The sequence below is a fragment of the Lissotriton helveticus genome, chromosome 6 (genome assembly GCF_964261635.1).
Source record: "Lissotriton helveticus chromosome 6, aLisHel1.1, whole genome shotgun sequence".
NCBI lineage: Eukaryota > Metazoa > Chordata > Amphibia > Caudata > Salamandridae > Lissotriton > Lissotriton helveticus.
In genome coordinates, this window is record NC_136067.1 from 382,386,285 (window position 1) to 382,413,418 (window position 27,134).

Consider the following 27,134-nt stretch of genomic DNA (forward strand, 5'->3'; position numbering starts at 1 on the left):
TAGGCACCCGACCAACAGACAATACACGTTCTACTCTGGAGCCCATAATAATCTCTCTAGATTAGATTATATTTTTGCGCTGGCCACAGGGATGTTGGGTATGACGGATATTAAGCATCTCCCGAGGGGCATATCCGATCACTCCCCAGTTGCCATCACATACACATCCTTTAACCCACAGAATCGGAGACTCTTCCCCATTAGACCGGGGTACCTCCAGGATCGGGGGATTCGGAAAGGCTTACTTCAGGCCACAAAACACTACTTTGAAGAAAATGAACACTCCGTCACTTCATTGCTGGTCTTATGGAAGGCCTATAAGACTGTCCTACGGGGTCATGCTATATCAGCGATAACTGGTAAAAAGAGGGATCAACAGGAACACATAGGCGAATTAGAGGAGGCTGTGGCGAGGGCAGAGAGGGCGCTTGTGAGCAGTGCCTCGGAGGAGTCGGCACACGCCTTACGCCTGGCACAACAGGCTTATAGAGCATACACACGAGAAGAGGTTACCAGCAGACTCACCACTACTCAGCACACCATATATGGACAAGGGGATAAGGCGGGTAAACTGCTGGCTTGGTTAGGTAAAAAAGAAAGGGCGAACAATTGGATAGCGCAGATACGTACCAACGAGGGCACTCTGGTTCAGGGCCCACAGCAGATTGCTGAGGCGCTAGCACACCATTACGAACTGGTGTATACACCAGTGGCGGATGCCACGGTAGAAGACAACCTGGCATTCCTACACGACATACAAACACCAACCCTCAGAGACGATGCAGTCGCTGCTTTGGAGGAAGATATCACACAGGAAGAGATTGCACAAGCGATAAGGGCACTACATACTGGGAAAGCGTTGGGGCCTAATGGCATTCCGGTAGAATTCTATAAACTTGGGGCTGCACACTTAGTACCGCGCCTCCTAGAAATGTACAAAGAGAGCTTGGCGGTTGGAGTTCTGCTCAGGGACCAGCGCCTCGCTACGATTGTTGCCATACATAAGCCGGGTAAACCAACGCAAGAGTGCATATCTTATAGACCGATCTCTCTTCTGAATGCAGAGGCGAAAATTCTAGCTAAAGCCTTGGCCACGAGACTGCAACCATATCTGTCGGAAATTATTCACCCGGACCAGTCGGGCTTTATGCCGCACCGCAACACGGTGCTTAATCTGCGGCGGTTGTTTAGTGTAATGGAACGTAGGGAGACCTTGGGAGAGGACGTGGCCATACTCTCCTTAGACGCGCATATGGCGTTTGACCTGGTGGACAGGCCCTTCCTTTTTGCGGTCCTCCAGCACCTAGGCTTCAGCCCCAACTTTTGTAAAAGGGTCGGCTTATTATATACGCGACCGCTGGCAAGGGTGGTGGTCAACAGCTGTCTCTCCAGAGAATTCCCACTAGGTAGGGGGACAAGGCAGGGATGCCCGCTGTCACCCCTACTCTTTGCGATAGTGTTAGAGCCACTGGCGGCCTGGATCAGACAGGACCCCACGATACGGGGGATACGGTGGGCGATCGACTGGGAGGATCGCATTTCGTTATATGCAGATGACATCTTGCTATACCTCACTTTCCCGGCACGGTCCATTAATTGTGTGCTGGATATCTGTGCGGCATATGGGCGAGTATCTGGCTATACTATAAATTGGGATAAATCACTATTGTATGTCTTGCGAGGCTCGCCGCCATGATTACCGAGGGGGTGCGCATTGCAAGTAGTCACGGAAGGCTTTAGATATTTAGGAATCTTTGTCACGCATGAGCGGACGCAATTCAGTGACAGAAATTTGATCCAACCGCTGACACGACTGAAACAGGAACATTGGCGGTCATTGCCACTGACACTCCTTGGTAGGGCTGCGCTCTTTAAAATGGTAGCGCTGCCGCGATTTTTATATACGTTGCAAAACACCCCGTTCCTGGTCCCTTCAAAGTACCTCGGCGGGATAGAGGCGGAGATAACTACTCTGCTTTGGGATGGGAAGACGCCCCGCATCGCTCTGAAGAAACTAAGTAGGAGTTGGTATGTTGGTGGAATCGCTTTGCCGGACATCAGAGCGTATTATTGGGCCTCCCAGCTAGACCCGATAAACCAGTGGTTGCATGTTCCCCAGGAGGAGCCAGCGTACAGGCTTGACAGGCATCTTCTTGAGCCTGCAGGGATCATGAGTGCCCTGTATAACAAGAAACGAATGCACGCGCTTATCGGACAGACACTACACACAATACGCATGTGGTTTATGGCACAGCGAGCGCTGGGGTGGGAGGGAGTGATCACCTTAGCAATGCCGTTGTGGGACACGCAGAAGTTGGGGAGGCTGGGTAACACCAAGGGGTTCAGGAAGTGGGACATCATAGGGATATCGACAGTAGGGGACCTATGGCAGAAAGGAGAAGTGGTTCCGTTCACACACCTGCAGACTACCTATGACCTGGCTGACACTGAAAGATTTCGCTATATACAGATTAGACATGCCCTGCAATCAGCCCTATTGCCATGCGCGACCCCAGAAGAGTCCTCGCCATTATAGGATAGGCTCCTGACCGATCATTTGCAGAAAAAGGCGATTTCGTTGACAAAAATAATTAATAGATCTGATCCCACGGGGATTGTCAAGGCTGCATGGGAAAAAGAGGTGGGAGACATTGATGAAGCAGACTGGAGGGAGGCGCTGGCTTCTCCTAAAGAGGCGCCAATCCCATCGAGGTGGCGACTTATTCAACTTAAAATTCTCCACCGCACATACTATACGCGTGTGCTCCTGCATAAAATTGGGAGGTCAGACACGCCGCAATGCTTGAGAGGGTGCGGAGAGCCCGGAACCTTTTTTCTCACCATCTGGACCTGCGCCACAATAGCAAGATACTTGATGGCAGTGATGAGGACGCTCTCCCAGGTCACGGGGATCACGATACTACCGGAGCCGAGGTACTGCTTGCTCAATATATGGGAACCAACAGACTTGAACACGACGGCTCAGGGTTGGGTGACTCTTGGGGTTACAATAGCAAAGCGGAACATTGCACAGACGTGGGGGTCTGGGGTAGGCCCTAACCTGTCCAGGTGGTGTGCGGACATGGACCTGGCTATGGTGGCAGAGAAGTTGGTCTTTATCCATCGGGATGCCCCAAAAGGTGGGAAAGGGTATGGGGGAGATGGAACTCATATCGAGGAGATATATGCTAGCCACCGCCGCCGGATGATTGCGAATCAGAGGAAAGTAACTAAGGGAGGGGGTCGTAGTGATATATGTACTCTAGGAAGATATGAGTGTACAATGAGAATGGCTGATATTTAGAAGTGGGACTATAAAACTGATAGAAGTGTAAAGATGCTGAGAAATGTGATCTGTGTGCACGTCATGCTAATATTGATGTATGGAAATTACTTTATTTCTTCAATAAAATTGTTTAGAAAAAAAAAGATTGGGAGGCCACTGAGTATGATCTGAACGACCCGGTTTTAAGTCTGAAAACCTCTCTTCTTCGAAGGTTTTCAGTTCTCTCAGAGATTTTTAAGCCATTTAAAGGTGATGCAAGGAAGCTTGAATTCAATTCTGGACACTGTAAATCACAATAAATTGGGGTGATGCGGTTTAATTTTTAGGTCTCGTGGCGTTGAACAGCGTGAAGCGCTGTCTCGCCAGAGATCTATTGTTACTGAGTATGCTTCCCAGGAGACAGCACCTGGCCGCGAGCATTTTCTCTCCGAGGAGGTGATTTGAGCGGGCCACGCGCTCGCGAACGCGCTCGCTGTGGCCAGCTGCTGTCTCCTGGGAAGCGCCAACACCACACATGCATGCGCATACCCAGAGACACACACACACGAGCGCCCATGCACACACGCACCCACACATACAAAGAACCCCCCCCGCCGTCGCATACACACACACACGCGCGCACACACACACACAAGTTCACCGAGCGCCCCCCCCCCCCCTCGGCCCCCGCCCACTTACCGCCACTCCGGACTTCTGCCGCCACCGCGGGGCTCTCCCTCGGGCATGGGAGCCCCGCGTCTCCAGCACTGCTTCTCTCCGTGGCACTCCGTGGGCGCGTGTGCAGGCTTCCGAAGACCGAAGTCCCGCCCCACGGAAAGTTTCGGTTTCGCTCACGCCTTCATTTTGAATTGGAACACAAAACTCCGTGCATGAAACATCAGGCAGCAGTAACACGGTTACAGCTCCTTTCCCTGCGCTGCTGTCTGTTCTCTTCGTGTCAACAGTGGTCCCGGAGCGAGTTTTTGCTGAGCAACAGGCATTGTAAGTACGTTTGATTACAATCCGGCTCGTGTCTATTAATGTTGTGGGGATGGGGGTTGGTTTTGAGTCGGACCCTCGTGTTATTGTTTTTTTATTGTGGCTCGAGGAAACATACACATATAGCTCTCTCAGAGCCCCCTCTGCGTGATGTTGAATTGCTCTTCCCTCTGAAAAAAATATTTATTTTTCTTATTAATGGAAATGTTTCTTGTTTGTTGTTATTGAGTTGGCATAGCAATGTAAGATGTGGGTGATGTGCGTTGCATTGATTTTTGTGTTGTGTTACTGCCGCGCTACACATGTTAGACTCATAGTCACTCCTATCAATGTCTTCAAGTGGCAAAAGACGGTCCCAAGGTGTTATATGGCCTTTAAAAACAGATCCTAACCCTTAGGAACAAAGTGCAACCAGCAGATGTTGTCCTTGTTGTAATCACCAGCCTTATGTGAACTGCCACCATGCTGTAGTCCTGGCACATGTTAACTTGAAAGTCCTTCCTGCTGTTCATCTTGCCTGTTGGGCAGTAAGAGCTTTTGACAGTACTGGGGGCAGACTATTCACCTACCAAGTGGCCAAGATCTATAATTATCTCCTTCCGACATCTCGCGATCTCTCTCATCCCACACAGTTTAAAAATCCACCAATTGGCTGTCGTAGGTTAATAGAATCGGCCAGAGACTTCTTTCGACTTCCATTGCTCTACGCAGATGTTGTCTCTCACTCTCAGGGACCACTGTTTCCTAAAACGTGTGTTAAAAATATAATTTGGAGCCACTGAAAGATCGAAGACACTTTTAGATTTTACTAAACAGGTTTAATAGTACCACAGTGTGTGCTATTTCTCATCTAAGTAAAGCGACTGGTGCTCCTATTTGCTAAAGTAATGGAACCTAACTTATGAATTTCAAGAAGGGTAAAAGGTTGCGTTGCACCTGGAATGCTGTGACTTATAGATCATATATCTAATGTCGGAGGGGAATGCTAAACTCCCTTAAGTGTTATAGTAAAAATTATTATGTCCAAATTATGTCTTTTTTTTGGATAGCCAGAAAATGTGATTCTATATATTTTTCTTAAATCGTGTTTATTTTTCTAGCGTGTTTGCCAACATGCTGTATAGAAATATTAGGCCACACTCCAAAAATTAAGTTCTAATGAAATACATATCTGCAGACTATGGCGAAGAAAATAGGATGGAGAATTGATGATAAAGAGGAAACCAGGGTTTTCAAAAACTATTGCCCTTGTAGTCAGCCCTGTGCGTGAGTTGCATCATCAAAGCTGTGTGAATAATAACAGCTGTGAGCCCGTGCCTGAGGTGCATCATCAGAGCTGTGTGAATAATAACTGTGTCAGCCCCGTGCGTAAGGTGCATCATCAGAGCTGTGTGAATAACAATTGTGAACCCGTGCAGGAGGTGCATCATCAGAGCTGTGTGATTAATAACAGCTGTGAGCCCGTGCCTGAGGTGCATCATCAGAGCTGTGTGAATAATAACTGTCAGCCCCGTGCGTGAGGTGCATCATCCACATTTCTCAGGTCACCCAAATTCCTGCACTCTCTACCACACTGCTTTTAAGAACAGCATACTCTTGCACACACTGTCACTGCTCACCAATTCAAAGTTTGCTAAACATTTTATGCAACGCATTGTCATACACAATGCCAATAACTCAAACTTTAATGCTGCGAGACCTATTGCATTGTAAATGCTTGTTTAGTTCCTGAAACTAGTCCAGTGATGGAGGTCTTTAGAGCTTTGAGGGAACCCGAAATGGACTTTTTAGTGTCAATAAAGATGAAGTAGCTGTAATCAAAGCTGGTGATGACTAGACTTTGGAGAGAGATGCAAAAATCTTTCAGTAAAAGCAGTGTTTTTCTTTCTTTTTCTAAGGATAAGGGTGATACGTTTGCAGATTTTGCTGTGTGATTGATGTGTAGTGATTGATGTGCTGTACCATGGTGTGAAACGTTTGCTATCCAGATATGAAATTTGGAGAGCCAGTTGTTTAGAATGCAAACACAAGTGAAGGAAGGGATTTTCAAATACATTTCGATGTCATCAGTACAATGAAAGATTGCAACAATGGTATTTTCTAAGAGGTCTGTTAGTGGTTTTATGTATAAATTAAAGCAAATTGAAGCCAGTATTGATCCTTTAAGAATTCCTATGGAGATAGTGACTAAGCCTGAAGCAAAGATTCTTAGCCTCACTAATTGTATGCGGTTGGCTATAAATGAAATGAACCAGTTGCACTCTTTTCCTTAGAGTTACAAATTATTCTCCATGGTGTGAATTAGCCTCTGATGGTGAATGTAGTTAAAGACTGCTGTTAAATGAAGAAGATCTATGATACATGCTGTGCCTGAATCGAGAATGCAGTGGATGTCTTCTAAAATGTTCAGCTTGGGGTGTTGCGGACCGCCCAGGCCCAAGGTAAGCGGCACACAGTTGTGGACTAGTGAGTGGACGCCGATGCTCACAGTGGTGGAAGGACGAGGTGCAGAGGGACCGTTGCGGCGCCCCCTGGAGTATCCTCACTGGGCCTGGCCTATGAAGGCCAGAGTTGGAATCCAGCAGACATCCAAGACTTAGTACAGACGCAGCGGCAAATGGCCCCAAGAAGAAGGCAACTCCTGAATCCCACAGAGCTATTCAGGAGCGGGTTGGAGCCGCGGGCCCTCCTAGAGAATACCTGCTGCGGGGACAGGGTCCACTCAGTGCCTGGTTGATAGTCCGGGCATTGGGGCCTCTGGCTCCAGAGTGGAGCACTGCCGCTACGATGGCGTAGCTTGACCCGGCATGGGGCTGAACAGGTCACCTTCGTCAGATCCCAGTGGAGACTACAGGGAGTCCCACGGGGCATCCGCTGCAAGGTCTCCTGGGCGGAGTGGTATGGCAGAAGAGACAATAATTCATTCTGAGAGATAGCCTGGAACCTGAACCAGCAGTCGAGAGGCGATCCAACGGCTCAGATCGGCCGGTCCCACCGAGTTGCCCCTACACCTGGGACACGCAAGAGGGTGAGAGGGCGATCCGAAGGACAAGTCCCTGTATGCTTTTAGGCCCAAGACATGGCCGGGAAACCACAGGCCCTACGTTTGAGTCTAGAGATCAGGCCCTAGAGGCCCAACGCAGAAGTAGACAGTGACTAAGACAGGGAACGATAATGACCACCGGCCGAGTGAAGAAAGACTGCTCCCTCAAAGACATGCTCATGCGGCCTACTGGCAAAAGCACGATGGAGGCTCCATCTACAGAGGAGGCGCCATGTGCGCTACCGGTCAGCCCAGCAGAAGAGCCAGTGACCTGTGCATTTTTGGAATCATTGTTTGACACAGAGAGAGGACCTGCAAATGGTCAAGAAAGACCTCACACAAGAAATCAAAGAGATCAGAAAGGACGTAGACTTTCTTGGGGACAGAGTTGCAGCATAGAAGACAAAGGAGACAGTCGGGACGAAGAAACGGAGGCATGAAGGCAGGAGGTTATCCGCCCCCAAGAGCAGCATCTAGATCTACAATCACACCTGGAAGACCTCGAGAATCGTTCCCAAAGGAACAACGTTAGGATCCGAGGGGTGGAGTCAAACGCAGAGGGTAGCTATATCTTTAGTTACGTATGGGATTTGTTTAACCACGTGCTTGGCAACCCCCAAGACACAGAACTCAAACTAGACATAGCGCACTGAGTGGGTACACCCCACTCCAACAAGGCCCCTCCAGCAGACATCTTGGTCTGTATACACGACTTTCAGACCAAGGAGGAGATATTACACAAAGCACAGACAATGCACCCAATCACATTCTGGGACCAGCCCCATACAGTATTTCAGGACCTTTCCTCACTAACATTGCAAAAGCGAAGGGAATTTTTCCCAGTCACCATCCACTTGCGTAATCGGGATATTGCGTACTCGTGGGGGTCATCCCTTCAGTCTCATCTTCCGCTGGGGTGGCAGACTACAGCAGCTGCGCTCCTTGTCAGAGGCCTGCCAACTACTGGGTCTGGAACCCCCTGGAGAGAACGGTGGCAGTTCGGGCTGGACTGTTCCCATGATGCACAGGGTCAAGACTGATTTGCATATGGCCATGTCTGAACTGGGGTGGCTTGGTGAGCAAAATAATGATGGATTAAACCCAGATCTGTGACTGGGGGTGAATGTTTTGCCATTGTGCAACATTCCGTCCATCATCTTGTGTGTTTTGCTGTTCACCCTATGTGGGAAGGGTATGCCCAGTTGTGGGTCCCGTGCTCACTAAGCCACTGGAGACAAGCAATCCTGGCTGAAAACGGCTGATAGCCAGAAACCGGTCCTAGGATGCTTGATTCCGGTCCAGGGAAGACATGGCTTGGCAGTTCGTGCTGGACTATTCCCATGAGGCACAGGGTCAAGACTGATTTGCATATAGCCATGTCTGAACTAGGGTGGCTTGGTGAGCAAAATAATGATGGATTAAACCCAGATCTGTGACTGGGGTGAATGTTTTGCCATTGTGCAACATTCCGTCCATCATCTTGTGTGTTTTGAGAACGGTAGCAGAGAGCCAGGGTCTCCTGCCCGTGGTGAACACACACCAGGCTGGTGAAGTCCGAGGAAACTAGACCCAGCAGAAATAGCGAAAGGCCAGCAGGAGGCATTTGAGTCCATCCCTGCTGTACTGGCAAAAACTGAGGATATCTAAGCAAGTCCAGTGGGTAGCAATCTCACTGAGAATGTGCCGCCGGGAGGGGGAGGCGATTGGAGCTTGGCCACAACATGGAGCCCATACATATTCTATGGTGGCTAAGAATGGCTAAAGGACTGACCTCAGACTCTTCGCTGGTTAATTTAGTTTATTTTTCTATAGGGCTCATCTTTCCTCCTTTTTTTTTTCTTTGGGGGGGGGGGGATAGTTATTGCGGCCTCCATTCACCATACAATTTATCTATAGGATACACCGCAAACGCTCTTGAGCTTTCTCACGGCAAGACCACAGAACAGCCGAGGCGCTTAGGAAAAGGAATGTATACGCTAGATGTACGTTTGAGTATCAAGAATGCCACCTACTAGCCTCAAAATTCTCACTCTCAATGTGAGGGGACTCAACAATCTGGTTAAACGGCGAGCGATTTTATCATACCAATAACATACGAAGGCAGACATCTGTCTACTACAGGAAACCCACCTACTGGCCAGGGATTGTCATAGGCTTAAAGCATGCGCGTTCCCTATCCAGCTATTTTCTTCAGGCCCCACCAAAACTGCGGGGGTGGCTATCTTGGTGTCTCAAGCCTTTCAGGGAAAGGTGATACAGAAAGAGGCTGAAATCAAAGGGAGACTCATCGCTTCAAAGTGGGGGGCCAGGGGCTGATTGTAGGAAAAATGTACGCCCCGAATGAAGGACAGGAGGGGTTTCAACATAGAACATTGTCAGAGAGGTTAACCACGAACAAACGCAGCATACTACTAGGGAGGGACCTCAACCTAGTATTTGATAATAACGTAGACAGGTCAGCCCAACGACACCATCGGGCGGTAACACTATCCAAGGAAGGACATGTCAGGCTAAGGGAACTAGGACTAGTAGAGCTCTGGAGGGCATCCCCTCCCCAGTCCAGGGAATTTCCCCATTATTCGAACGCTCACAAAACATACGCCAGACTGGACTACCACCTTTACACCAGAGACATAAGGGCACTCATAGTAGACATGGAGATACTCACGGCAACACTCTCGGACCACGCAGCAGTGGTGACTATAGTGTCACTTCCCTCTCAGTCCTGCCCGTATAGACAGTGACAGTGGTGCCTAAAAGACACACTTTCGCACAGAAGTAGTGGAGCAAATTAAGCGAACATTGGGGGATTACCTTGTGCATAACACTCCAGAGATCAGCACATCTAACCTGTGGGAAGCACTCAAAGCGGTGGTACTAGGTGAATTCATAGCGATATCTGGTGCAGACAAACTCCGGAAGAAAAGAGAGGGCCTCTCCCTACAGATCCGGGAATTAGAGCGCATACATCAGAGGACAGGGGACCCTTGGGTCTGGCACCAACTCTCGACATTGCTCTCCCAACTGGCTGCATTAGACTTAGACAGTATGCAGCCCTCCGTTTATGCCATTCCTTCTATATTGGGGGGTGGACAAATGTGGTCCCCGCCTAGCACATAGACTGTGCAGAGCCGACAGCAGCAGGGCACCCTAGCAATAAGTGACTGTGAGGGAAACTCAGTGACAGACGATACTGCGATAGCTGAGACAGTCCGAGAATTCTATGAACATCTGTACTCAAGTCGAACGCCAGATAACACTGAGAGCAATAGATACCTCTAAGACTGGCAAACTTCTAGATCATGGGTACTCACAAACGTTCTGTCGGGGGCAAAAATGACAGTGTAGTTTGTGGCTGAGAGCCGCACTGGTAGGGGTCGGGGTGTATCACTGGGGGGGCGGGGCTAGAGTAAAAACAAAAAAAACGTTTCAAAACATTAGACGATGCGACAGTGATGCATTTCAAAAGCAGATGTAACTACAAAGAGCACATTTTGATAATGCATTTTTATTAGCAGACACTAGCAACCTTAAGAGGCATTGCATAGCTTCATACACACTTTGACCCCAATTCCATTACAGTCTCTCTCTCTCTCTCTCTCTCTCTCTCTCTCTCTCAGTCAGTCAGTCTCTCTCTCTCTCTCTCTCTCTCTCTCTCTCTCTCTCTCTCTCTCTCTCTCTCTCTCTCTCTCTCTCTCTCTCAGTCGGTCTCTCTCTCAGTCAGTCAGTCTCTCTCTGTCAGTCAGTCTCTCTCTCTCTGTCAGTCTCTCTCTCTCTCTGTCAGTCAGACTCGCTCTCTCCCAGTCAGTCAGTCTCTCCCAGTCAGTCAGTCTCTCCCAGTCGGTCAGTCTCTCTCAGTAAGAGTCTCTCTCTCTCTCTCTCTCTCTCTCTCTCTCTGTCAGTCAGTCAGTCTCTCTCTCTGTCAGTCAGTCTCTCTCGCTGTCAGTCTCTCTCTGTCAGTCAGTCAGTCTCTTTGTCAGTCAGTTTCTCTCTCTCTCTGTTTGTCAGTCTCTCTATCTCTCCCTGTCAGTCAGTCAGTCTCTCTGTCATTCGGTCTCTCTCTCTCTCGGTCAGTCGGTCTCTCTCTGTCAGTCGGTCTCTCTCTCTCTGTCAGTCAGTCTCTCTCTCTCTCTCTCTCTCTCTCTCCCTATCAGTCAGCCAGTCTCTCTGTGAGTCAGTTAGTCTCTCTCTCTGTCAGTCGGTCTCTCTCTCTGTCAGTCTCTCTCTCTCTGTCAGTCTCTCTCTCTCTGTCAGTCTCTCTCTCTCTGTCAGTCTCTCTCTCTCTCAGTCAGTCTCTCTCTCTCAGTCAGTCTCTCTCTCTCCCTGTCAGTCTCTCTCACTCTGTCAGTCTCTCTCTCTGTCAGTCAGTCTCTCTCTGTCAGTCAGACTCTCTCTCTCTTTCAGTCAGTCTCTCTGTCAGTCTCTCTTTCTCTCTGTCAGTCAGTCAGTCTCTCTCTCTCTCCCTATCAGTCTCTCTGTGAGTCAGTTAGTCTCTCTCTCTCTGTCAGTCGATCTCTCTCTCTCTCTGTCAGTTTCTCTCTCTCTCTGTTTCTCAGTCTCTCTCTATCTCTCCCTGTCAGTCAGTCAGTCTCTCTGTCATTCGGTCTCTCTCTCTCTCTGTCAGTCGGTCTCTCTCTCTCTGTCAGTCGGTCTCTCTCTCTCTCTGTCAGTCAGTCTCTCTCTCTCTCTCCCTATCAGTCAGCCAGTCTCTCTGTGAGTCAGTTAGTCTCTCTCTCTGTCAGTCGGTCTCTCTCTCTGTCAGTCTCTCTCTCTCTCTGTCAGTCTCTCTCTCTCTGTCAGTCTCTCTCTCTGTCAGTCTCTCTCTCTCAGTCAGTCTCTCTCTCTCTCAGTCAGTCTCTCTCTCTCTCAGTCAGTCTCTCTCTCTCTCAGTCAGTCTCTCTCTCTCCCTGTCAGTCTCTCTCACTCTGTCAGTCTCTCTCTGTCAGTCAGACTCTCTCTCTCTTTCAGTCAGTCTCTCTGTCAGTCTCTCTCTCTATGTCAGTCAGTCTCTCTCTCCCTATCAGTCTCTCTGTGAGTCAGTTAGTCTCTCTCTCTGTCAGTCGATCTCGCTCTCTCTCTGTCAGTCTCTCTCTCTCTCAGTCTCTCTCTCTCTCTCTCTGTCAGTCTCTCTCTCTCTGTCAGTCTCTCTCTCTCTGTCAGTCTCTCTCTGTCAGTCTCTCTCTCTCAGTCAGTCTCTCTCTCTCTCAGTCAGTCTCTCTCTCTCTGTCAGTCTCTCTCTCTTTCAGTCAGTCTCTCTGTCAGTCTCTCTCTCCCTATCAGTCTCTCTGTGAGTCAGTTAGTCTCTCTCTCTGTCAGTCGATCTCGCTCTCTCTCTGTCAGTCTCTCTCTCTCTCAGTCAGTCTCTCTCTCTCTCTCTCTGTCAGTCTCTCTCTCTCTGTCAGTCTCTCTCTCTCTGTCAGTCTCTCTCTCTCAGTCATTCTCTCTCTCTCTCTGTCAGTCAGTCTCTCTCTCTCAGTCAGTCTCTCTCTGTCAGTCTCTCTCTCTCTCTCTCTCTCTCAGCAGTCTCTCTCTGTCAGTCAGTCTCTCTCAGTCAGTCTCTCTCTCTTTCAGTCAGTCAGTCTCTCCCAGTCAGTCAGTCTCTCTCAGTCCGTCTCACTCTCTCTCTGTCAGTCTCTCTCTCTGTCAGTCTCTCTCTCTGTCAGTCTCTCTCTGTCTGTCAGCCAGTCTCTCTCTGTCAGTCAGTCTCTCTCTCTATCAGTCTCTCTCTCTCAGGCAGTCTCTCTCTCTCAGTCTCTCTGTCAGTCAGTCTCTTTCAGTCAGTCTTTTTCAGTCAGTCAGTCTCTCTCAGTCAGTCAGTCTCTCTCAGTCAGTCTCTCTCTCTCTCTGTCAGTCTCTCTCACTGTCCGTCTCTCTCTGTCAGTCAGTTAGTCAGTCTCTTTGTCAGTCCGTCTCTCTCGTTCTCTGTCAGTCAGTCTCTCTCGTTCTCTGTCAGTCAGTGTCTCTCTCTCCCTGTCAGTCAGTCTCTCTGTGTGTCAGTTAGTCTCTCTCTCTCTGTCATTCAGTCTCTCTCTGTCAGTCAGTCTCTCTGTCAGTCTCTCTCGCTCTGTCAGTCTCTCTCTCTCTGTCAGTCTCTCTCTCTCTGTCAGTCTCTCTCTCTCCCAGTCAGTCTCTCTCTCTGTCAGTCAGCCTCTCTCTCTGTCAGTCTCTCCCAGTCAGCCAGTCTCTCTACTCTATTTCACTCTCGCTCCACTCTCTCTCTCGCCACTCTCCACTCTCTCTCTCTCCGCTCTCTCTCTCCTCTCTCTCTTGCTCTCTCTCTCCACTCTCACTCTCTCCTCTCTCTCTCCCTCCTCTCTCTCTCCCCCTCTCCTCTCTCTCTCTCTCTCTCTCTCTCGCTCTCCCTCTCTCCCCCTCTCTCTCTCTCTCTCCAATCTCTCTCTCTCTCTCTCTTTCGCTCTCTCCCTCTTTCTCTCTCTCCCTCTCCCTCCCCCCTACCCCCCTTCCACCCCTATAGGTACATTACCTGCAAGGAATAGCTGCCGGGCCGCTGGCAGCCCGTGGGTCGCATTATGAGGACCACGGATCTAGTCCGACACGAGACCAAAGTGCAACATTGGAGGGAGAGCTTCGAATCGAGGAAGTATTCTCTGTGATCTCCAGGCTAAAATTGGCTAAATCCCCAGGCGGCTTTACTGCGGTTTTTTACAAAACGTTTGCTCAGAGGTAGCACCTCTACTGACATGGCTCTTCAATACCTTCTTTAGGCCGGGCGCGAGCCCAGCCTCGATGCTGGAGGCCACCATAATAGTCATCCCCAAACCTAGGAAGGAAAAAACAAAATGCAGCTCATACTGCCCTATCTCTCTGCTTAAGTTAGACTTAAAATTATTCACAGGAATATCGGCCCACAGACTAGGCACGTAAATGCCAGCCCTAGTAGATCCCAATCAGGTGAGCTTCATCCTTCAGAGACAGACTAGCGATAACACCAAATAGGGTCCTGCATATACAAGATAAGGCTTCCAGATTGCTGGGCAACTATATGCTGATGACTATAGGTGCTGAAAAAGCCTTTGACAGGGTACATTGGCTTTATCTTGAACAAGTTCTGACCCATTTCGGTCTGGGGGAGTGTTTTAGGACTCAAGATGTTAAACTATTATCGCTTCCCCACAACAACAGTGAGAGTCAATGCCCATACATCTGCCCCTCAACGAATAGCTCAAGGCACAACACAAGGCAGGATAGCCCCATGTCACCCTTACTATTCGCATTATATATGAAGCCGCTGGCGCAGAAAATACAAACACACCCACAGACCTTTGGAGTACCATTCATGTGGGGGGACAAACACATCATAAGCCTCTACGCAGATGACATTTTAGTGACTCTTAAGAATCCTGACACATCTGTGGGGGCCTTCCTCGCAGAACTAGGTTCCTTTGGCAGGGCGTCTGGGTTCAAAGTGAACATAGGGAAATCCATAGCACTTATTTCTCCCTTCCGCCACAAACGGCGGAAAGATTTAAGAAACTGTACCTGTTCCAATGGTGCCAGGACACTATTTCCTATCTGGGAGTCCAAATAGCACCAACTACACAAGCTACTGTCACCACCAATTATAATAATCTACATAGACACATTCCCAATGACATACATAGATGGAAATAGCACCAGATCTCATGGTTGGATAGGGTTGCAGCTATTAAGATAATGGTCCTCCCCAAAATACTGGATTTGTTTCAAACGCTCCCTTTACAGCCACCCTCAGGAATGATTCATAAACTACAAGCGGAGATCATGCATTTCATATGGCAGTGTCAGAAGCCCCGGATGAAAAAGACCCTTAGCTTTCTACCGCCCAGGGAGGGTGGGCTGGGGAGACCTAACCTCCAACTGTATTATCATATGGCGCAATTAAGATACTTTGTAGAATGGAGCTGCTCTGAATCAGAAAAGCACTGGTTAGTTCAAGATAGGCAGTAGCCGGAACATCACTGATGAAAATCCCTTTTTTAAAGAAAGCACATAGACCCCAAAGCTTATATCTGTCCCCCATCACGCAGACGACAATGGTGGCGTGGGCGAGACCCAGACTGGTATCGAATACACCCTGACGACCTACCCTTCTCCTATGGCTCCATTGTTCGCCAACCCACATTTTGAACCGGGGGTGGGCGAGACCCAGTTTACTCAGTGGCGTTGTGCTGAGTGCTGTGCCATGGGTCACTTCTTTGATGTCATGGGGGTACTTTTGTTCCAACAGAATAAAGCAGATTTTGGCATTCCAGAGACAGAGCGCCTGCGATATTTGCAGCTTTGACACTGGATAGTACAGCCACAAAACAAGGCCGCCGGGCAACGTCAGCTCTCTAACTATGAGAGATGGCTGCTGTCCAAGACCTCGGACAAGAAGATCATTTCTGAATTATACAGGCTACTGAATGCGCGGAACAAACACATATACAATGCAGGGCGAAACAGATGGGAAAAAGACACAGAGAGATCCCTAAGCAACAAAGAATGGGGTGGAATAGGTCACAGGGCCAGACATACGCCAGTAACATTGCCTTAACTGACTCGCTCACAAAGGTGGCTACATATTGGTACTACACACCAGTGAGAGTATATATGATCAATCCCTCAGCGGGTGCGGCTTACCTCATGTGCCGCAGTTTCTCCAACAGTCTGTTAGAGAAACTGCGGCACACGAGGTAAGCCGGTCCACATAATGTGGGAATGCCCCCAGATACAACACTACTGGACCCATTTATTAGACGAAATTGACACAGCTACTTAGTTTCCCGACACACATTCTATTCGGAGTCCCTTACTCACTGACTTATCCTTTAAAATCTAGAAGAGTGCGTCTGATCGATCTAGCCCTGGAAACAGCCATGCAGAACATACTCGCACACTGGGGAACCCCCACAAATTCCTACACACTCAGGTTGGCTAACCTGGCTCTGGCATATTCTGGGAATGGAAAAGATAACTCTCACGCGTGCTGGGAAGAGCGAGGCATTCAGAGAGATATGGCGACCCTTCCTGTCTCTACTATCGCAGGAATTCCGAGAACTCACTTACCTGCACTTGTTACGCTTAACGGACACTGCTACACCAACATCCCCAGAGCAGTAATAGTATACAGAGACATTAATTTGTATATCAAAGCTAGCACGTTGGTGAATGGAGGGTGGGAGGGATAAGAGCTTGTTTGCCTATAAGACACTGGCTTGTAAGCTATTCAATCCCAGGCTCTGTGTAGGCCAGAAGTGTACCAGGTCTACTGTTGGCATTGTTTACGGGTTTTGTTCTAAAAAAAATTTTTTATATACTTTATAAAAGATTTGAACCATAAAATGTTCAGTCTGGTACTTTCAAAACTACATCCCATATCCACATTAATATGGTGTTACTAAGTTTAGTGATTCAATTTTTTCAAAGCTTTGAGAAGGATGAAGGAGTTGAACTGGCTTTTTAAGGGTAACTTCTGGTGCGTTGGTGAATGGGGTGTTTCCGGGACATAAACTGTATTTCTAACATCTGCTTCAAGTAGTTGTAGGTTGTTTTTGTGCTGTTGTGATATTTCCAATCACATTTTTTTATTATCAACTTGGGTTATCGAAGAGTTGTCATGTCAGTGGTGAATCCTAGTGATTTTCCCTTTGCTGTGACTAATGGTGTCAGTCCATTGCAGTTCATGTTGTAGAACTAGTGCTTGATCTAAGCTTACTTGCTGTGAGAAGGTTTAGCATGAGGCAAGTACTTACCATCCATTCTTGGATGAGGGAAAGGCAGTCTTTGAGGTGACTTGGTTGGGGAAACTTTTAGGTAAATGTGGGCCTAGATTTATTAATAGATCTTGTTCCCATGGTAAGTGCAGGACTCTAATTGTTTTCCTATACAGGATGGCTATCCGGGACAATCCCCTTAGAGAAGTAGCATACATAGATACCCTCAAACCACATATTAACAAGGAAGGGTAAGATTGAACATAATGAATATTGCTGTGAATGAGTGGTTAAGGCCTCGAATTTGATCTTTGTCACAGTAGGACCCAAGTTAGGATAACATAAGTTGGCTGTGTGAGGTGAAGACAATGCTTCTAGAATCCGGACTAAATCGAAAGGATAAAAAGATTGAAGAGCTTTCCAGAGTAGGTGAGATCAGTGCAGGAGTTGGTGACAGAATGAATGTAAGGGGTCCAATAATCTTCATTTTGACATCTAAAACCTGAGTGATTTTGGGTACTGATTCAAGATATAGGTTAACCGCATGCGTGCGGGCGGAATTCCGCCCGTACGCTGGGTTTTGCGAAAGCGCACTTTACGTGACGAGCTGGGCTCGTCATGAGCGTACGAGGAGGCTACGCCATGACGAGCCCAGCTCGTCATGAGCATTGAAGGGGTTAACAAAACTAGCTGCGAGTCAGGGTTTGCATGAATTTAACATATAATCCATCTTTGCAGATAATTAAAGAAAAAACATGCAAGGTTTTACACTAAGAAGTAGTTTACCTCCCTATCGATGTGTACAGTTATATAATACATTGCTATGTACTAGAAGTAGTTATATGTGCATATTTGTTTAATGACAATGCACTGCGGTCAAAACTATTACAAACAAGATTGAGTATGAGTTAATAATCCGAATGCTGCGGGTTCGAGTGATTATAGAGGAAATCTGATTATATGCTTTTAAATATTCATTGTATTTTTATGTAATTTCTGTGTAGATTATTGTCCACAAAGAACCTGAGAAAGTGTTGGACCCAGATCAGAAACATTACAACATGGCAGGAAATCATCCAAATGAAGACAAGGATGCTTGGGATGTGAAGCAACTACTAGAGGTAATGCATATGTCTTAAGCATAAAGTACCAAACGTAAATGATCTATTTTATATTCGTCTGATCATTGTACTGAAAGGTCTGTTGTGCTGTGTAGTTCATGTTTTGAGTACCTTCAGCCCTGCATTGCAAAGGTAACAACAAGATAATGGTTCTCCTCCACTATCACAATGTATAGTGTATTCTGTAGTGTTGTATCATCCTACTCTAGTGGAGCTGTATTGGTTAAAGGCAGCAAGAATACATCTCTTTAAAGTCCAGCAGGAGAGAGATGACAGTGGGCCAGTGCATGGATAGGATGCATACAGTAATACTGTAACGGATAGAGACTTCTAGCCACAGATTCCTTCCCTTAGAATATTCCCCAGGCGTCAGACTGGATTAGGAAATTCTTGAGCAGTACCCCAGCGTGCTGTCGAGTGGCATCCAACAGCTCTGCGTCTGCGTCATCTGCGGCATGCATGGTGCCCTTTTAACGGCCACCCCAGTGGGCTGACTTCAGTTCCTTTCTTTCCGTGCCAACATTGCGGATCCGAAAGAGCTATCCCAGCCATTTTTTGCCCTCTTTTTAGGTCGAGCGTCAGCGAAAGACCTATTGTGGCCCGTATTTGGGAATGTAGACACGAGAGGGTGCACGAGCGCAGATTTGACCTCGTGGGCGCGCACGGCGCCGTGCCCCTCTCGTGCCTCATTCCCATGCGCAAACACACTCACACAGGCACACTCACGCATGCGCACATACACAGCCACACGCATACACAGGCACACACACACTGCATACACACACTGCATACACACACGCACCCCCCCTTAAACAGACGCACGCGCACACAGACAGACACACGCACAGACACACTCGAACACACACAGACACACGTGCGTACACCCCCCCCACCCCCCACCACTCACCGGGCTCTTTCGGCGTGTTCTGTGTCTCCTCCGCAGCGCTGGTCTTCACCCGGGCCCCCTCCTGGGACCCGGGACTTCAGATGCCGCACTCCGCACTCCACTTTGGCGCCGGGGCTCGGAGCGCGCATGCGCGGGCAGCCCCCGCCCTCTCACTCAGCCCGGGCTGCTTTCTGTTTTTACAAGCACCCCGCTCGGTGCTTTAACATAATGGCAGCAGCGCCACTGTCTATAGAGGCAGGTCGTCAAACAAATAAATGGGCGTGGACGTTATTTAAAATGAAAATGCGAAATGAGGCGCTTGTATTTTTATCGCGGATTCCCGTCCCGTCCGCCCGCCCTGTTTTTTTTTGGATCCATTTCACGGCGAAGCGCTGACGTCTTACAGACCCATATTTCAGTACAGTCAGCCAGCCGTCAGCTGCCCATGAGCAGAGACTCTAACGACGGGACAGCACGCACATACACCCACAAATGCACTCACCTCCTGAACCCTGGCTCGGGGTCAGAGGAGTTCTTTGTTTGTTGCAAGGTTTAGGAATCCTTCCCCTACCGGATTCCTGTGCCCCCACGACTATTTTTTTTTGATAACCGTACATGGGTCACTTCTCTCTCCTCCGTGGCCGAGACCGATCCACAGCTACTTACGTTGATGGGAGTGACTGATCCACGATCACGTGCCTTTGCTGTTGGGAGTGTTCAGTGTACCAAAATGCACTTTTGACGCTTGAGGGCATCTTTGCAAAGCTCCCGGGGTGGTGGTGTCTGAACTCGGAACTGCTTGATGTTACTTTACACGACATGATTGTTCCAGACCTGTCACAGCCAGACATTTCTTTGCCCTGGGTTGGTTGCAGCGGATCTGAGACTGCCTGACAGCTCCTTGTGGTTTCTCCATATCTAACACTGGCTGGCATTTCTCAGTACATCTGCTGATTTAGCCATCTCTCACTGTCTTCCAGAACAAGTCAGGGGGAGGATCCCATGTATTGTTTAATGTCCCCCAAAATACGATCTCCCTGTCTGGGTTTGTAAGCAAATCTTTCCCTGAACGACTTCCAGTTATCTGCTGGAGAAAGTGGTTGCGCCCCTCGCTTCTATGCCCCTCCCCCTCCCCCACACACATTACCAGCAGCACAAACTTATGCACACACAGTACGACAAACACACCAGCAGCAATTTACTCACTCACCCATCACCACACCCAAGTATGCAAACACACCCACTGGTTAATTAACACACAAAGCGTAATACTAGCAGAAGAGTATTTCACCATAGACAGAAACTCCACTACACACGCATCTTACACACGCACATACAGCAAATACACACCTCTTACACCATAAGCACCAACACGCTTGGAATAAAACACATTAGCACTAGACTTACCAGCACAATGCACACAACGAGAGAAAACATACACTAGTCACCCCACCAGGGCAGTGTATCAACATCAGCAACCCATACTCACAAGCACACACCATTACTATGCGTGCTGCAAACACAGCTTGCACACACAGGACACACATTCTGTCATAACGCACACATCATGCATACATAAAAGAAAACATGCCCACAGCATACACTGCGGGCGCAAACAAAAGACCCTGCACACAAAAAACAACACCACCAAACGCACATATATGACCAATTAAATGCACACAGCAGTCGCGTGTATCACCCAGGCGCACGCATGCACAGCAGAGACAACGCATCAACAAAGCGCACATATTACATACGCATGCAGCACTCCAGCAACAACACACACCATACATAAGGAAATGCACACAAAGCACATCGCCATCACACAGGGGAACCCAGATGCATATCCTAACAGCACCTCATGCACAGCGTCACGTATCACCGGCACCACACACACACTGTTTATTATCCCAGCCTGACATGACATTTATAAGGACAGCTGCAGAACTGGCATTTTTTCATGTATTTTGTATTTATTGAAAATACAGGAAACACAAACACATCTCCTGCCTTAATCCCAGACAAAGGGGGAGGACAGAGTGTTCCAGATGTGCCCTTCTGCATATTCCCAGCCCGATTTTGTACCACGCTTTATTTTCACAAATTGTGCTTTTAATCTTCACAAAAGTTATTTACAAAAGTTTAAGCTATTGCCATTATAAATCACAATAACTTTTATTTAAGTATTAATTATAAAAAAAAAGACATTGTTATTTGTAATATCAATACATCTAAGTCACGTAAATACAACCCATATTGCATTACAAATGCTATAGGTGTCACATTTGCGAAAGTTGAAACTATTGGCATTGTAAATGACAAAGCTATTCATTTCGCTATTTTCAAAACCAACACATAAATAAAATATTTGTCATTTACAATACCAATCGCTCAAACTTTCCTAATGCGAGACCTATTGCATTGCAAATGCTTGTTTTTAAACATTTTGTTGTCTTTTTTTCGAGCATCTTTTGCTCCTAGAGTGCCATGGGATGTCTCCTAAAACACCAATGGGTATTAAACAGCCTGCCTCAAACGAATGTCTGTGATGGACCCCCAACTGGTTTGCTTGTGATGCCTGGAGTTTGACCATGACTCCAGGGCCTGTCCCACAGCCACACTATGAACCCTAAAGTGATTCGGGAGCGGGTGATGAGCTCCTGGCGACTCGACATTGGGCGACTCTACATTGCTTCACGTCCCGGTCACGAGAAAAGTCATAGGCCCACTCTAGGAGTCATTCCCATTGGTTGTTGTCAGTGTCGAAGTTGTCGTCCTGTAAATCACACTAGCACAAGAAGGTCAAGAAGTCGAAGCACCCTTAGACTTCACAGCGCCATCCAAGTCGACAAAAGAGTTGGGAAATGACATCCCCAAGCCTACATCCTTCTCTCGTACTCCACCTGCATAGCCTGAGTCTGGGTTCATTACTCACCGCCTTGAATTTTCCAAAGCCAGCGTGACTACCCGTCCAACTAAAAGAGTTTTATGAGGCCATGCTCTTCATATTTGGGTGTCCGGACTCCTCTGGAGTGCCTTTGGGCCCCACCAGTTCGGGAGGTGCCCGAATGAGCAGAGCCCTTTATGGGCACTTCTGTGCACAGCACAATTGCACGTCTCCACAGTCCTGGTCCTAGGGACCCAGCTTCCCTCACCCAGCATCCCACTCCTGAGAGCTTGGTGGTGCAGGCTTCAACCTCCATGGTAAATCTTGGGTCTGTCCTTTCCATCGGATAGGGAATCAAGTGGCTGGATAGCTTCGGGAAGAGGATTTTCTCTTCTGCCAGCTTTCCACTGTGGTCGGTGAACACCATGTGACTCTTGGGCTAATACAGCCAAATGATGTGGGACTCGGTTGCGCAAGTGCTCCACATGGTCGTCAGGTGAGGCCCAAACCATCCTGACCCAGGCTATTGCCGATGGCAGGGACGTAGCAAAGTTCACAATACAGTGCAGACTGGACATGATAGACTCGCTGGGCCATTGCTTCACCCTGCTGCACCGTCACCACGCCCGGCTTAAATCGACTATCTTCCCGGGGGATGTCCAGGCATCTCTTTTGAACATGCCCTTTGTTGGCACTGGCCTGTTTGATGACAAGGTCAAATTGATGCTTTAGTGCGTCAAGGTGAGTAGGGTCCCTCCCAATTTTTGGGGCTCTCCATGGCCCCACTCCTGCCGCACTCTTCCTTTCGATCCTTCCGTGACTACCGTAGGAACGATCAGCTGTGTCCTTTACAACAGAGCCAACAGGCTGCGTAGCCTTTTCGTGGCAGAGCATGCAACACTCAAAAGTCCTGTGGGAACCAAGGCCAGAGATCTGCCCAGTTCATCACCCCTCTGGCAGCTGCAGCCTCTAAACCCTTTTTAGTTTGCCCTCATAACAACACGGGAACCCTGTTAGAGAGAGAATTAGGCACCACCTGCCCAACTGGCAAGACATTACTTTGGACAAGCATGTGCTCCAGATTGTCTGGCGGAGTTACACCATTCCACTCCTAGAGACCCTGCCACCCATGCCACCGCCCTCTAATGGAGGACAACCTCGCCTTGTTGCGCCAGGAAGTTTTGGCAAAAGGAGCCATCAATAGGGTACAGGCATAAGAAGTAGGTCATAGTTGCTATTCCCACTACTTCTGGTGCCCAAGAAGAACATAAACCTCCACCCTATCTTATATCTATGCTCTCCCAACGCCTTCCTGAGGAAGAAGAAATTTAAGATGTGAACACTTGCTCAGTTATTGTCGGCGTTGGACCCTGGACACTGGATAGTAGTATTGGACACCGTTTTTCACTTCCCCATCCTGCAGACCCATCGGAGTTACCTGCAGCTCATGGTGGGCCTGGAACATGTTCAGTTTGCTATGGTCCCCTTTGGTCTCACCAGTGCGCCTCGGTGTTCACGAAGGTGATGGCTGTAGTTGTATCACACTTATGGAGGCCAGAAGTCCCAGTTTTCCCCTATCTCGATGACTGGCTGATGAAGGCGGGCTCGCCCCAGGCAGTCGTCGCCCATCTCTAGACTATGGGGGTTTACAGCATGAGTGATTCAGGACACATTTAAACACTGCTTTTAGATGCTTTCTTTGTTGTTATTCCATAAAATTATCCAGAACCATCCTGTTTGATTTGGGATGCATGTCAAGCGAAGCGCTGTTTTAGGGGTCTTTCTACTTCACAAGTGTCACAAACAGTGGTAATTTAAATGGCTGTAGTAATAACTTTGATTCTACTGCATTTTAGGGCAATAAGATGTTTACCTGAGTGTGTCACAAAAAAGGCACTAAAATGTCACACCGAAGTACAGTGAAAAAATTGCAAAGTCACACAATGGGAAAAAACTTGTCAGCTACGCGCGTTTGTTTTCAAAAACATATAGTGCGTGCTATTTGGGTGGTCTTTACTACATGGTTGTAAGAGGCGGCTTGGTTGCATCTGGCCTTATGGCCGCCCTAAGCACCTCAACAGTAGAACCCGGCCCAAAGTATCTGAACAGCAGAACACTGGCCTAAGTGCCTCGACAGCAGAACCCTTGCCTAAGTGTCTCAACGGCAGAACTCTGGCCTAAGTGCATCAACAATAATCAATCAATGGGGGGAGGAAGAGTACTGATCCATTCAGTCTCCTTTGGATTAATCAAAAAATCAAGGGGGAAGGATCACTTGTCCTGCATAACCATGGCCGGATTCTGCTGTTGATGCACTTAGTCAAAAAATCAAGGGGGAAGGATCATTGTCCTGCATAACCAGGGTACGCAGGTCGATGTGGGGTGTCTCCCAAGTAAAAGACCCTCATACATGTGTAAAATGGGATCTCGTAGCGGTATATGCTGTCTCCCCGCTCTGGTGGACACGTGTGTGCATAATCATAGGGTCAGTATTTATGGTCAGACCGTATTTTAAAATCACTACATCAGTGCGCTTGAATCCCTTATCATTCCACAGCTGCACACCAGTAATTCTCGTCTACTCGATCCCAGACCTATTAAAGTTTCAGTCTGTCTGTTCGGGTATTTTAAAAACAAAAATTTCCCTTCAACACCTATCACCCACTATTCACGGTCACTACTATTTTAACCATGGGTAAATACCTCCTGGCGGAGGGTGCATAAATACTGACCCTATGATTATGCACACACGTGTCAACAAGAGCGGGGAGACAGCATATACCGTTACGAGATCCCATTTTACACGTTATGAGGGTTTTTTACTTGGGAGACACCCCACATCGACCTGCGTACCCTGGTTATGCAGGACAAGTGATCCTTCCCCCTTGATTTTTTGACTAAGTGCATCAACAGCAGAATCCGACCATAAGCTCCCCAACAGCAGAACCCTGGCCTAAGTTTCTCGACAGCAGAACTCTGGCCTAAGTGCCTCAAAAACAGATCCAGGGCGTAAGTGCCTCGACAGCAGAACCCTGGCTTAGGTACCTCAACAACAGAAGAGGAGACCCCGGCCCGAGCCTTAGTCGGGGCTCCTACCTGCACATCAGAGTGAGTATAAAGTCTTAAGCTCCTGTGGTCTGTAAGAGAGCTTCAGCCAAAGTGGAATTACCAACCGATGAAACCACCCCATCCAAAGGAGCTGTGACCAATGAACAGCGGCTGGATGACGTCACTCTAGTGAGTGTACACTTTAGGCTTCACGCCCTCTTTATTTATTATAAGATTGGGTGCTCGGGGTTCCCCAATAGTTGTTGTTTTCTTTCAGTGGGTAATAATGAAGACGGTGTAGTTGTTGTTTCATTAATTGTCACTTTGGATTAAGTTGTTTTTTAAAGGACATAATTTTGAGCGCTTTGTTCCTGAAAGCCTGCTCATAACACGGAACTCACGCACCCCAGAGACAGGACTGAGTGACCAGGGCCAGGCTCTCACGCAGCAGCTTAGGGACAATGAATCACACAGTAGTATTTCAAATGAAATTGCCCGCTGTGCAAAGCAATCAGAGCCGTGAGCAGAAGGAAAGATGAAGGGAAGCCTTAAACATGAAATACTCTGAAAGTAACCAGGAGACTGTCAGGATCGCAAACAGAGAAGGTGCACAGAGGCACTAGGTCATACTGCCCTAAACAGGAGGTGAACCCCGGTTCATGCTGCCCTAAACAGGAGGTGAACCCTGTCCACCCGCCTCCCAAGTCAGCCCTTCTCGGATGATGATGAGGCATGAAGTGCGCTGGCACTTAGGCAGGCTCCTGCACGTGCTGCTGTGCTCTCAGCTCTCGCGTTGTGCTCAGAGTTGTTGCTTGGATTTTACTTCCTGTCGAGTCGGTTTCCCTGATGTGCTAATAGATTTTGAATTTCACAAGTTAAGCAAATGCTTTTTTAACAAGTGTGTGAAAGCGTTTCCATACCATAAACAATCCCATGTCTGACTCTTGTGTGCGAAGCACAAGAATCCTAGATAAGGTTTAAAATGCACTCACCTTGCCGAGAAATGTAAGAGAAACACGTTGGTTTACACTTTTATGGATTTAAAATATTGCATGAAACCGAATGAACATTATTGTGATGATGATGATGATGGTGAAGGGACAACGTGGTCCTCCACATTAGACGAATTAGAAGCTGTTAATCACAGGAGTCAGACCGACATTTGAAACCCTGTCTTTGAAAAACAGAAAGTGTTACAAGAAATTCAACGCCAGTGCCTCTTCATGACTTATATTATCCAGTTTAGCTCCTCGAAGGCCATCTGGGGGTGCTGCAGCTCCGAGGTCTGCCAGGTTACAGCGCCCCTGCTGGGAGTGTCAGTGTGAGGTCTGCTTCGGAGAAGGTGCTACGTCTGCAGCAATGGAAGCTTTTGCCAAGGATCGCAAGGGGGACAGACGGGTGGGCGTGCGCCTGTATGTATAATCTCACATCCCTGCAGTGTGCCTGTTAGTCCCTGTGTGCATGCAATATAACCAAGCCAGAGCAATTGATGCAAAATAACCAAGCCAGAGCTATTGACCTTGCCGGTGCTTGTGCATATAATACTTAATACTTGTAAAGTGTCAGTTTCCAAGAGCTCTCAGTTTAGGAAGAAAGGGGAAATGTGAAGAAACCCCAACAGCTGAGTGCGGGCGGCGAGAGGGGGGGCGAAAATTCATGCACAGTGGATTGCGGCCGAGGGGATGGGGGTGCAAAAAACAACGGACATATTAATTATATTATACTATGGGGTACTGGAGACAAGGACACAACGTGAAGAGACGCAGCACACGTGCACTGCAACGCTAGGCAAGTGGGCGGGGCCTAAGGGAAACAGGGCGGTCGCCAACCCCACTTCCAAAGAAACTAGACACAAAACCAATGAGTATAGATCTTGCAAGCGAGCAGCGCATGCGCTGTAACGCAGGCGAGACCTAAGGAGCGGGGCTAAGGGAGACAGGGCGGTCACCAACCCCACTTCCAAAGCAAGTGAGAAGCGCATGCGCTGCAACGCAGGTGAGACCTAAGGGGCGGGGCTTAAGCGAGCATGGGGGGTCACCATCCCCATTTCCAAAGAAACCAGACTGAAAACCAATGACTATAGATCTCGCAAGCGAGCAGCGCATGTGCTGCAACGCAGGTGAGACCTAAAAAGGGGAAGTCTCACACTCGAGCACCCGGCGTGGAAGAGAGGCAACGCGAATTTGGCGT

General features: G+C 48.3%; 1 protein-coding gene across 1 annotated transcript in view; it reads left to right on the top strand.

Annotated features, from left to right (window-relative positions):
• ADAM17 (ADAM metallopeptidase domain 17) overlaps window positions 1-27,134 on the top strand; it is a 578,388-nt gene that overhangs the window by 242,024 nt on the left and 309,230 nt on the right. The window contains exon 8 of the mRNA XM_078647824.1: window positions 18,007-18,123. Within this exon, the coding sequence (XP_078503950.1) occupies window positions 18,007-18,123 (117 nt within the window). The remainder of the gene's footprint in view (window positions 1-18,006; window positions 18,124-27,134) is intronic.